This window comes from Eulemur rufifrons, chromosome 19 (assembly GCF_041146395.1).
Source record: "Eulemur rufifrons isolate Redbay chromosome 19, OSU_ERuf_1, whole genome shotgun sequence".
Taxonomy (NCBI): domain Eukaryota; kingdom Metazoa; phylum Chordata; class Mammalia; order Primates; family Lemuridae; genus Eulemur; species Eulemur rufifrons.
In genome coordinates this window covers 18,798,639-18,811,396 of record NC_091001.1, presented here as the reverse complement: position 1 = coordinate 18,811,396, position 12,758 = coordinate 18,798,639, and the positions used below count along the sequence as shown (strand labels likewise).

At 38.0% G+C, this 12,758-nt stretch overlaps 1 protein-coding gene across 2 annotated transcripts in view; it reads left to right on the top strand.

Annotated features, from left to right (window-relative positions):
- The window catches only part of TBC1D19 (TBC1 domain family member 19), a 124,975-nt gene that overhangs the window by 87,194 nt on the left and 25,023 nt on the right, over positions 1-12,758 (top strand). For both annotated transcript variants that reach the window (XM_069494575.1, XM_069494574.1), the window contains 2 exons: positions 2,797-2,881; positions 4,995-5,039. In XM_069494575.1, the coding sequence (XP_069350676.1) occupies positions 2,797-2,881; positions 4,995-5,039 (130 nt within the window). The remainder of the gene's footprint in view (positions 1-2,796; positions 2,882-4,994; positions 5,040-12,758) is intronic.

Below are 12,758 nucleotides of genomic sequence, written 5' to 3'. Positions count from 1 at the left end.
ATCATATATGGTGCCCTACAATTTGAGCTCAAACAGCTCTTGTCAAGGTCGCCAATAACTAAATCCAAAGACCAATTCTCCATGCTCTTCTTGATTGATCTCTCAGCAGCATTTGACCCAGTTCTGTTCTTCCTTCACTTGGCTTTCAAGACACCAACTCTTTTTAGATTTCCTCTTATTTTGTTGGTCACTAGAGGCAAATCCAGCATCTTGGGGATGTAAAGCTTATACAATTTGGAGGGCCTTCTTTAAGAAAGAGAATATAATATTACAAATAAAAAATCAGGTAAGGATATGTATTTTTGTTTAGAATAAGGAAAAAGTAATAGCAAATCATTAGAATCATAGAGATTCAAGTCATTTTCTTCTGAGATCTTATTAAACAGTTTACCAGAAATGCATACGTAGAAATGCTTTCTGATTACAACCTGACTTACCTTCCTTGCCTAGAACTCTCTATATCTCCCAGCTACTTCCAACACTCACAGGGACCTATGCTAAGGAAGGGGCCCTAAAGCCCCTTCATGGCATCATAGTGTGTAGCAGAGGTGGATTTAGTCTTCTAGGCTGGTTCCTTCTCTTCTCTCTGATATTTTAGAATTACTCAGCTCTCAGTTCTTGGTCTTCCCTTCTCTAGTTACACTCGCTTACTTGATTTCACCAAGCTTACCTATTTTGTGGCTTTTGTTACCATTTGTCTGTTGATAATTCCCAAATATATATCTTCAGTTCAAACTTTACTCCTGTACTCCAGACTAAAATCTCCAACTGCCGATTCAACGTCTCCATTTAGATGTCCTGCAGACATCCCAAACTTAGCACATTGAAAACTGAAGCCCTGATTTCACTCTCAAAACTGTTCTGCCTGCTGCTTTCTCTGTTTCAGTGGATAGTAACTCCTAACTTTCCACCTGCTCAAATCAAGCATCCTTCCATTTTCAACTTGTTATCATCCTTGACTCCTGTCTTTCTCTCACACACTACATCCAATCTGTTGGCAAATCCTGTTGGCCCTGCCTTCACTGTGTATTTAGAATCTGACCATTTTTCTCCACTTTCACTATGTTGTAAGATGGGTTCCCAGGGAAGCCAACTCAGATGGAGATTAGCATACTGAAGGTTTATTAGGGAGTGCTCTCAGAATCAACAACTGTGGAAGCGCAGTAAGTGAAGCAGGGTTAAGCAAAAGGAAAAGTCTAGCTGCAATACAGTTTAAATGCAAGCCTCAGCCAATGCTGCAGAGAATTCTGAAGATGGGATCAACTCTCAGACCCATCCTGAGTGGAGGACAAGAGGTTGAGGCCTTTTTCCCTTACATCATCTTCATTGGATGTGGGCCATTCCAGGAAAAAAAAAAGGGGGGGTGTGTGATCTTGATATTTGAGCAAAATAGCTCTCTTCAGTAGAGGTAATCCATGAAAGGACTGGTTGCTGAGGACTGTCTGCTATAGCACTACCAGCTGCTCTAAACAGTCCTTCATTCTTAGAGAAGGATCTCTGGGTGGTTCTTCACACACTCACCACACACTGCTGCTATCTTAGTCCAAGCCACTATCCATAGTCTCCTAACAAGTCTACCTGCTTCTGTACTTGACCGTTATGGCCAATTCTCTTCACAGTGGTCAGAGCGATCCTTATAAAATATGTTAGATCATTTCACTTCTCTGCTTAAAATCCTGCAATGGCTCCCCATTTCACTCCCAGTAAAACCCAACATCCCCTCAATGGCCTGCAATGCCTTGCCTGATTCGTCCTCTCTTTCTGACGTATCTCTTTCAACTCATCTGCTACAGCCACACTGGCATCCATGCTGCTCCTCCAAAACATCAGGCATGCTCCTGTCTTAGCACCTTTGCAGTTGTTGGCTCTTCTGTCTGGAATGCTCTTCACCAGATATCCATCTGCTAAGTTTCTCAGCTCCTTTCAAGATTTTGATCAGATGTCACCTTCTCAATGACGCCTTCCCTGACTGGCCTCTTTAGAATGACAACCACCCTTTCCCTGTTCCCTTTTACCTTGTTCCCATAGCACTTAGCACCTAATATACTATGTAATATAACTATTTATCACACTTGCTACTTATTACCCCTAGATGCTACTTATTACCCCTAGAACAGTACCTGGTACATAGTAGAAGCAGAAGAGAATTAGTAAACTGATTAAAAAAAAATCTGAGGAAATCATCCAGAATGGAGCACAGAGGGATAAAAGTAAGTAACAGGCACAGTGGGTTGAATAAGTGTAGGTCAATGAGTTGACATGCCCAACTGCCTGCTACATCCCAGCAATGAGTCTAATTTATTTCCTGCACTTTTCAAATTGCCCTATGCCATTGTAGTTACCTGGGGTCTGCCCTATACATTTCTCACCTGCTAAGTTTCTCCGAGGTGTTTCTTTTTCCCAGATAGAAAACACAAGAAAAGAATCAACTGGTGGTTAGCAACTTGCATTTTCTGCTGTTGATCTCACCTGCTAAGTTTCTCCCAGGTGTTTCTTTTTCCCAGATAGAAAACACAAGAAAAGAATCAACTGGTAGTTAGGAACTTGCATTTTCTGCTGTTGATCAAAGTTTAGGTGGCAAAGAGTGAAAACTCTTTGGAAGAACTTTGGCCATTGACACTTGGCATCCCACTATAACACCACAGGTATACTGACAGAGGGCACTCTTCCCATCACAAGGCACTGTACTGAATTGGGAACAATTACACATCAACGCTTTCCTAGTAGGAAATAGTAATGAATTATCTGGCTTTATAACAGTGCTTAATTGCTTATTTTTTCCAATGTTATACCCAGGTATTACTCTGTTTTTCCCGGGATACATCTGTGTTGAGTCACTTTGCATATAACAGTGCTTCACCACCGAAATCATACATAAGAGGTAAAATTTTAGTAATTTTAAGGAAGTATTGTTAAAGATTTACATAAACCTACCAAGAATGCTGGTTTATTTTATGACATATATTGGTGTTTTCTTTCTTTCTTTTTTTTTTTTTTTTGGTAAATTACTAGATTTCCTCTCAGATGACTGTAACTGTCCTTTCACTCTCACTCAAATCAGTGCCCAAGCATCTTATCACAAGTCACAGGAAAAGTGGATCCCAGAAGCAGCAGTTCAAGTCACCTGTCATTGTCTTCCTTGTTTGCTCTCTCTATTGCTGTTTTTGTTATATCTGTTGACTTTTCTTTTCTATGGGTTTATCACATGGATTTGCTTTTTTTACCTTTTATATTCTTTCTCTCAAAATGTTCCACCACACTTAAAATTTTGATATAACGCATATGCTATTAGCTCTGTTTTTTAGTGCTTTCTTCTCTTTATCACTAGCTGCCTATAAGATATCACTATTTCAATATCCTGCCATCACCTGAAAACTAACTTTAGGTGAGAGCTCTTCCCACCTTCTCTTTTTTACTAAGTGGTGAATACCCAGCACTGAATGCGCAGATCCCATTGTGTATGGTCATTCTGCAGTTTCCATGAAAAAAGAAACTGTTTGTCCTATATTTCCTAATTCTGACCCACCTGCCTGATTGCTCCAATCCCACCCTAGGACAAGCCACATTACCTTGTGCTGGAATCACACAAGGGCTCTCTTAGGGCTCTCTTAGTTGCAGTGCTTCTAAATTGAACTTACGTAAACCTTTTGTTTGTTTCTTTAACATCATCTGCTGAAGAACTGATTTTAGAGCTTAATATATAACGTGCTCACCTCTAGACTCAGCCAGGATTTTAAGGCCCTCAGCCAGTTGCTACTGTCTTAACCTAGCTAACTTTGCTTCCATGATTATTCCACAATACCCCCTATTCATTCTAGCCTCCATATATTCCCTGCATGTGGAAGGCTTTCCACTCCTCCACCCCAAAATCACAGGTCCTTGTAGAACTAGCCTTTAGCCTCCTCGTGTCCACCAAGCTATCAGCTATCATCAGTTTTCCTCTCCTCTGAATTTTCATTTTTTTTTTTTTTTTTTTTTTTTAGAAACAGGGTCTCAAACACTTAAAGCCTGTGCCAGAAAATTTAGCAATTATACCCTAACATTTCATGGTTTCATCTGGATTATAACCATATGGTTGAGGGACCATATCTTATATTTGTTCTGTTCACCTCTTAGCACCTAGTTCAGTAGTCAATTTTAATCTGTCGTCTATTTTTCATTCCGTTCTCTCCTCACAAGATCTCCTGTTGTCTTCACCCTAACCTGAACCACTCATTCTTATTCTTCATCTCCTCTCTGTCACCACACTTTAACAAGAACAAAAAATACATATTTGTAATTAAAGATGTTATTTTAAAGCCCAGTGTAAAAATGCATGTGACTTTTCCATAGACTCACAGGTATTAGAAAAACTGTCAAGATAAAAACTATCTAAAGATACTCAGTGAAAAGTGGGGAAAAAAACTAAGAACCTTAATGGTTTTGAGGGAAAGCTACTTTTTAAGACTCTGGTAAACATTTGATTTTAGTGAATCTACTTTTCTGGGACGATTCTGATTTCAAATATTTAGTTCCATTCTTATATGAACTGTTTTGGGATTCAGAAAATATGACTACTATACAGTTAAAGACATTTAATTTTTAACTTATCAGCACATTTCATAAAAATATAAACTAATGCAGTATTGCAAAGTTGGACCTTGCATTAATGAATAGATTAGAATTATTTATAAGTAGCAAAACAATTCTGTGCATATAAACAGATGTTTCTCATGAGTACTTAAGAAGCTCGAAAGCATTTATTCTTTTGATTATTTTTATATCACTTCCTTTGTACTTAAGTTTATATTGTTGACTTTAATTGATGAAAGGGTTTGCTAATATCAAAAGATTGGATAGTAAATTTTCAAATTAATTCCATATCCTGAAGTGAAATAATATTGGTTTATAGTAGTTTTTAAAATTCCATTAATTTTTAGTATATTCACAGAATAAGTTGGTTTTTCAAGATTTAATTTACTTAATGATTGAAACTCTATGATTTTCTCTTATAGGAAAACTGGGACTAGAAGAATATGCTGTCTTTTATCCACCAAATGGTAAGAGTAAGGCTACTGCTTCCTCTAGTGGGAAATAGGAAAATTACAACTTTCCTAATAGGACTGTGACTTGCTTATTCTCTCTCTTTAAATGGATAATCATTTATTACCTAAAATAAGCCTTCCATGGAATGTATACTTTAATGAATTTTTACATTTGTGTTAGGTTTGTGCTAAACTATGCATACCCTCTCTGGTTCTTCTGGGGACTATTGGTAAATCTGTGAGAAAGCTGAGTAGGCTTAGGTGTCTAAGTTCAGGGCACTTAGTTTTTCGGAGAAGAACACTAGTCAGACTAGAACCTTCCATTTGGCTTTATTGGAGCAATGCCGTAGTTACTTGAGTGGACTGCCTTGTGTTACATGTTATTGTTCTCATAATTTGACCATTCTGGTATTTATGATATAATGATATTATAAAAAATGTATCACTGAAATCTATTTTAATGATATAAAGTGATCAAACATATAATGACCTCATTAGGTATTAATATTAAATATTCCTTTGAGATTTATTAGATTTTTAAGATATGCTTCTTGGAAAAGCAATATATAGCAGTCCTTATTGTCATAATATTAAGTTGCATCCTGAAGAAGTTCTTTTACTCCAGCAGAATTAAGAACATGGGCTTTGTAATCCAGCAGACCTGGGTTCAGATCCCAGTTCTGCCAGCTCACCTTATGACCTTGGGTAAGTTACATGACTTCTCCGAACTTCAGATTCATCATCTGTAGCGTGTGGATAATAGATTAAATGAGATGTGGTAGATAAGATAGCACAGTGCCTGACATACAGTGAGTCCTCCGAAAATGTTATAAGTGTGTTTAGCTTTATTGACCACTGTGTCTGAAACTCACACTTGGCCTTGGCTTTCACGGCACTGTTGTCTCCCTGTGCCTCTCAGTGTGGTGACTCAGTTTCTTTCATGGGCCATCTGCCTCTGTCTCTCTTTAAACATCTCACCCTTGTTCTGCTGCTCTTCTCTTTCACACTTTTTGCTAGGGGCTTCTATCTACTTTCATGGTTTTATATATTTGTTAATTACTCTATAAAATTTGTATCTGACCTCTCCCATAATTACCTCAAACTTAATATGTCCCAACCTGAACTCACTATTTATCTTCCTATGCCTACCCTCCTAAAGAAAGGAAAAACAAAACTAAATTTAAAACAAAACAAAACACCTATTTCTATCTCAGTTAATTGCATTATCATTTATGCAGTAATTCAAGACCTAAAACCTGATAGTCATCCTAGATTTCTCTCAGTCTTGTACCTACTTCATCTATTAAGTCACCAGGGCCTTCCAATTTTATCTCCCAAATACATCTGGGACCCTCTCTTTCTCACCGTCACTGCTGCCGTGCCCTCTTTCAGGCTTTACTATCTCTAGCTTGTTAATTGAAACTACCTTCTGATTGGTCTCTCTTCCCCCAGTCTTTTCTAGTTTGGCTCTGTCTTTTACACTGCTATCAGAGTTATACATCTAAAATGAAAATCTGAAAATTGCCATTTTTCTCAAGGTTTTCTTAATGGCTCCCCATCTCTTAACAAGTAACATGACCTATGTCAGCATGACACATGTCAGCATGACATATGAGGAGCTCTTGAGTCTGACCCTGTAGAGTCTACCTCCGAGCTTCATTGCTCACCATTTCCCATCATCGTTTTTTAATCACAGTAATATCAAACTGTTTATTCTTTACACACACGGCTGCATGCTCTCACAAAAGCACTATGCTGCTTCCTATCTCTCATTAGCTCTCCTGTTCCCGTGCCTAGAGTAGCCCATCAAACCTTTCTTCACTTGAATGTCGTCAGGGCTCAGTTTAGGGATGATCCTCTCTGGGAAGCTTTCCCTGAGTTCCCAGGTTACATTAAGGGCCCTTCTTTTAGACTACCACGTGGTGTGAAAAACTTTGGCATCTCTAACTGTATTATCTTGATATTTTTGTTTATACTTTATCTTCCCCTCTAAATTGCAGCCTTCTTGAGGTTCAGGACTGTATCATTCATTTTTATTCCTCCAGTATGTAGCATGTAGTAGGAGTGTAATGAGTATTTAGGATATTTGTTTGAACTAAATTAGAGTCTTCCTAATTTTAACTTTATATATAACTGTCGTTACATCTATCACTCACCCCAGAAACTTAATTTTCTGATAACTTTTTATATTTACCTAAGAAACAGGAAATAAGAAAAAAATAAAACACCTGCCAGAAGAGATGTCCATGCACTCAAGTGCCTTCTTTCTAGTCAGAGGAGAGCTTTTCCAACTTAGTTTAGAACATATTATTTCTTACTTAACACATATGTCTAAAAACTTGGTTTACACTTTTTTATGCCCCCTGCAAAAAATAGAAGTGTGGAAAGAGGCTGATACAGATATGAAAAATTACCAGCAACTGTGAGAAGTGAAAACTAGAGACTTCACAAAGGAAAATATAAAAGCTATAAAACAGCATAGGAGAGCACTCCAGCGAATCATTCTGGGACCATTTTATGTAAAAGCCATAACCTTATGCCCTTTAAAAAAGCTATCCTTAGATTGTAGCATACTATAATTTAAGATCTTTATAATGAGCTCAAGACACTAAAAAAAATATTGCTATAATCATAATCATAACAGTAGTCATAGCAGTAGCAACTGACAGTTTTTGAGCAGTACTATATACCAGGCAGTGTGTTAAGTACATTACATGTATTAACTGATTTAGTCCTTATTAACTGATTAATACATATAATGTATTAGATTTAGTCCTTACTAACTGATTTATACAGGTAATGTAATTAACTGATTTAGTCCTTACAAGAACCCTATGAGGCAGGTACTAACATTTATAGTTAAAGAAACTGAGGCACACAATGTTAACTTGCCCAGATGGTGAGAGGCAAAGCCCAGCTTTGAACCCAAGCTGTCTGGCTTCAGAAGCAGTATTTTTACTACTATGCCCTACTGCCTCAGAAAATGTTGCTGAACTCATTGTAGTGTCTTTTGGAAGAAAGGAAAGTGGTCAATATATTGAAAAAGTAAAAGATGTATGTAATAGGTTCTAGAAAGATTTTCATTCAGAATAAAAATAGTTTAATCCTCGATGGGATAGGCCCACAGCTGTTCATAAATTTAATTCTACAGAATCATTTCTTCTCTCAGGTTGTTTTAGAACTTACAGAATCAGGGAGGACTCTTTTCTCTGGACAATGATTCTGAAGTTGCAGAACAAGGAGAGACAAAGGCCAGTCAGTCTGCTGTCCTATTTTCTTCACCTAAGGCAACATTTTTATATTACCTACCCTGCTCTGAACCTCTGCCAAAGATAGTATTACTTTGAAATCTCAAGGACACCTTGACCAGTACCACCACCAAAACTGGCCAGGCTTTCTTGGTCTCAGGGGACCAATGGCCAGGTTTGCCCACAGCTCACTGTCACACTTCTCAGCCCCTGACCAGGTCAGTGCTTACAGTGGGGCAGGAGGTTTTCTCACCACCCCCATATCAACACATGTGATTACCTTCCCTAGGATGGAAATGACAGGCATGGTGACATCAGGCATTCTACTCTCTCACTTCATTTGGGGCATCATCAATAGATAGTCCTTCTCTAACAGATTCATTAAATAGCTGGTGAGCAAAATTTCTAAGCTGAGGGACATTTCTCACAGAAATTTTATAAGCTTTTTGTGTTTTTTTTTCTTTGCTCAACAAGTATAAACTGTCTGTATTCATCTGATAAATATTTATCTAGCCCCGTTATGGCTCACTGTTGTAGATGGGTGATCCACAGTATACAACACAAATAAAGTACTTGCTGCCAAGGAGCTTACATTCTAGTAAGAGAAACATATAATGAATCAACACACAAGTAATGAGAATAACTTCAGAGAGTGATAAAGTGAACAATGAAAGGGAACAGAAATTGTAGTGAGTTGAGATGGGTGTGGCTATCTTAGATAAAGTAGTCAGGAAAGGTGCCTCTGAGGAGGTAAAATATCAACAGAGACCAGAGTATGTGGAGTGAGCCTTGCAAAGAAGTGGGTGAAGAGCATTCCAGAGGGAGTACACAGCATGTCTGAAGGCCAAAGGCAGGAACAAGCTTGATGGTTTGAAGAACACCAAGATGGCCAGTATGACTGGTGATGGCGAGCAAAGCATAGGCTGATACAAGGTGATGCAGAAGAGGTAGGCAGGGCCAGGTCTGTTAGAAAGACAGTTGATATGAAGTCTTGTCTAGGCTGGGTGTGCTGGCTCCCACTTATAATCCCAGCACTTTGGGAGGATCATTTAAGGCCTGGGCCACATAGCGAGACCCCATCTCTGTAAAAAATTAAAAAATTAGCTGAATGTGGTGGTGTACTCCTGTAGACCCAGCTACTCAGGAGGGTGAGGCAGGAGGATTGCTTGAAGCCCCTGAGTTTGAGGCTGCAGTAAGTTATGATCATGCCATTGCACTCCAGCCTGGGCAACAGAGCAAGACTCCTTCTCTTAAAAAAAAAAATAGTACTAATAAAGTCATGTCTAATAAGTCCAATGTCTGAATTTCCTCAGGGACAGTTTCTGTCAATTTCTTTTTTTCCTGTGAATGGGCAATACTTTCTTATTTCTTTTGCATGCTTAGCAATTTTTTTCATTGTTGAAAATTGGGTATCTAGAACATTATAATGTGGTATCTCTGTAAATCAGATTCTCCCCTCTTCCCCACAAATTTGTTGTTGTTGCTTATTATGGATTGTAGTTGTGTATTTGTTTAGTGACTTTTCTAAACTATTTTAATAAAGATTGTATTCTTTGTCTTGTGTGCCCACTGAAGTCTTTGTTTCATTAGATTAATGGTCAGCAAGTTATCTGATAGAGATTTTTTTAAAACATCTGGAACCAAAAATAAAACAGAAACATTCTGCCAGTCTTTGCAGGTTGGCAGGGTGTTGGGGCACTCCTTCAAGACTTAGCCAAGCCATTTACAACCCTACCGTATCCTTCACTTTCTGCTTGCACAGAGCCTAAAAGTCAGTCAGAGGTGAAAGCCTGTAAGGTCTTCTCAGGTCTCTTCTAGATTCCCCTGTATACACAGATGCTTTACAGAGTCTTTATCCTCTCATGTAGCTCCTTCTCCAGCCTCTTCCTTTCCAGGCTTTTCAGTCAGTTTACTATGTGCCCCATCTTTTATTCCTTCTCCCATGTAACTGCAGCTAGTATATATTTTCCTTTAAATGCTTTTGACAAGTGTCTCCTGACAGGCCAATTCAATCCTAAGAAAGATCTGAGATGAGGCAGGTGAAACAAAGGCAAGCTCCTGAGCCAGTCCCTCAGGTAGCTACCAGATAGTTCAAAACACACAATCACAACGTTTTGATACAAGATCCCTCTGGTACCAGCAAGCTGCACCGGGAATGTGGGCCACTGTCTTCATGTCTGCTGCCAAGTTGGGCAGTAGGGGATGGTAGGCAGGTAAATGAGAATACTATACTGCCTAGCAAAATTCTTTCTTCGTTAAGCATTCCCCTGGTTGTTGTAAGTTTTCTATTAGGTCCAAGAGTTCAAAATAGTTGATTCTAACAGTTCTTGCCACTTAACTATTGCTTTAGTGGAGGGATGGAGTTTAGGAATTCCCTACTTCACTCTTCTCAGTAACATCTCTCTTCCAATTCCTGGCTAATACTTTTAAAAGATTATCCTGACTACTGTGTAGCATAAAAGCGTCACTAGAATGTAAGCTTCAAGAGAACAAGGACCTTAATAGTTTTGATGGCCAACATTTCTAGCACCTAGAATCATGCATGTAAAGTCTGTGCTCAGTAAACATTGTTGAATGGGTGCGGGAATGAAAACAGAATACAGAAGAATAAGAATAGAAGCAAGGAGACCAGATTTACAGGAAAAATACACATAGATCTGACAGAGACTGAATTATAAGTGACAAGGAACCATCATAATTTGCTAATACCATTTGTTACCTACAAGACAGGAGAAAATAATTAATTGCTGGTGAACACTGGGTAGGGGAGTTTCAAGACCCTAAAGCAGTGATTCTCAACCAAGGACAATTCCCACAACACTCACTCGGACACACACACACACATACACACACACACACACACCAGAGAACATTTGGCAATGTCTGAAGACATTTTTGGTTGTCACAATCAGGGGAGAGATGCTTATAAACATCCTACAGTACACAGGACAGCCCATTACAACAAAGATTAGGAAAGGTGCTTAGAAGAAATAATGAAAATATATCATCTTAAATCTTTCTGCAGGTGTCAGGTTGATAAATAGCAATGTATGTTGTCACCAATATTGAATAAATTTAAAACATCTCATATTCCAAAATTCATTTGAAGTGTAACTTTAGACATAAATTGAAAATCTCATTAAAATTTTATTTAAAGTATTATTTTTAGGTTTATACTTAAATACGGTTATGTTTGGATATTTGGGGAAATTTTAACTACTGAAATAAAGTAGCAGAGTCATAAGTCTGAAGTTCATATTCAGAAAGATAATGGAATAGCTAGAAAAAAATTTAACCATTGTCCTAATCTCTACTTTTACTGACCTGTAGACTATATGTGGAATGAAGATAAACAGAGGAGGTGACTATTTCAACAGATGAATTAAATAAACTGTGCTAAGTAATCCCAAATGAAAGAGTGCAAGAATTTGCTTTCAACCAGGGTGAAGTTGAAGTGAATCAGATGTGAGAGTTATGGTACAAATATTCATAGAGACAGTGAGGAAATGAAGGGAAAATATTTAATGAGTGCAAAGCATGTTAATATTTGGGGTATTTTCTGAGTCATATTTACTATTTATAGCTCATCTAGTTCAAGATTTATTTTTGTTGACAGCATTTACCATTCTGAACTTCTTCAAAGGCATGTTAAATCATCACTTTATGAAGTTGCTCATACTGGATAGAATAGGCAATTAATATTTTAGACTTTCTTAGGTGCATAAGGGAAGGCTAGGATCCTAAAATAATATTCATAGCAGATCTGTAGAACTCTAAGGTCAGATATGAGATATGTCCCAAGCATCCTGATGCCTGTTGGAAGCTCACTCTTGGGAGATAGCCAGGTGAATGGAACTTGACCCCTGAAAGACTAAAGTGATGAGAGGCAAAGGAAAGGATTTTGAAAAACTAGCCAAGAACATGACAACCTAAGATCAAAGAAATTCTCTAGGTAGTATGCACCCTAGAGTGTTAATGGATTCTTCATTGCTTCTTATGCCTCCTTTTGTTTGCCAGAATTTGACTTGGTTCTTCTTTGACAAAGTGGACTGTGTAGCCTTTTTTGGAGCCATAATCCCTGGCTAATCTTGGCTAAGCTGAAGTTTACCCTTACCTAGTACTGACAAAAAAAGATTTTCTTAGGTTTAAGCTGATACTTAAATGTGGTATTCCCCTTCTGAGAGCATACAATTGCTACAGGTTATTGAGCATATGCTATGCACTAAACACCATACTGGTGCACTTTAAGTACATTAACTCCTTTGTGTTTTAGTACAACCCAGTGAAGTTAATCTTGTTTACCTGTTTTCAGAAATGAAAACAGAGATTCAGTGAGGGTTGGTAAAATGCCCAGAGTCACACAGGATTCGAATTCATGTCTGTATGACTTCATTGGTCATTTATTCTTTCAACATTGGATTACTGAGAGCCTCCTGTCCTATATCTTAATTACTTTTTCATAAATGAATTTTATACTTTAATATTT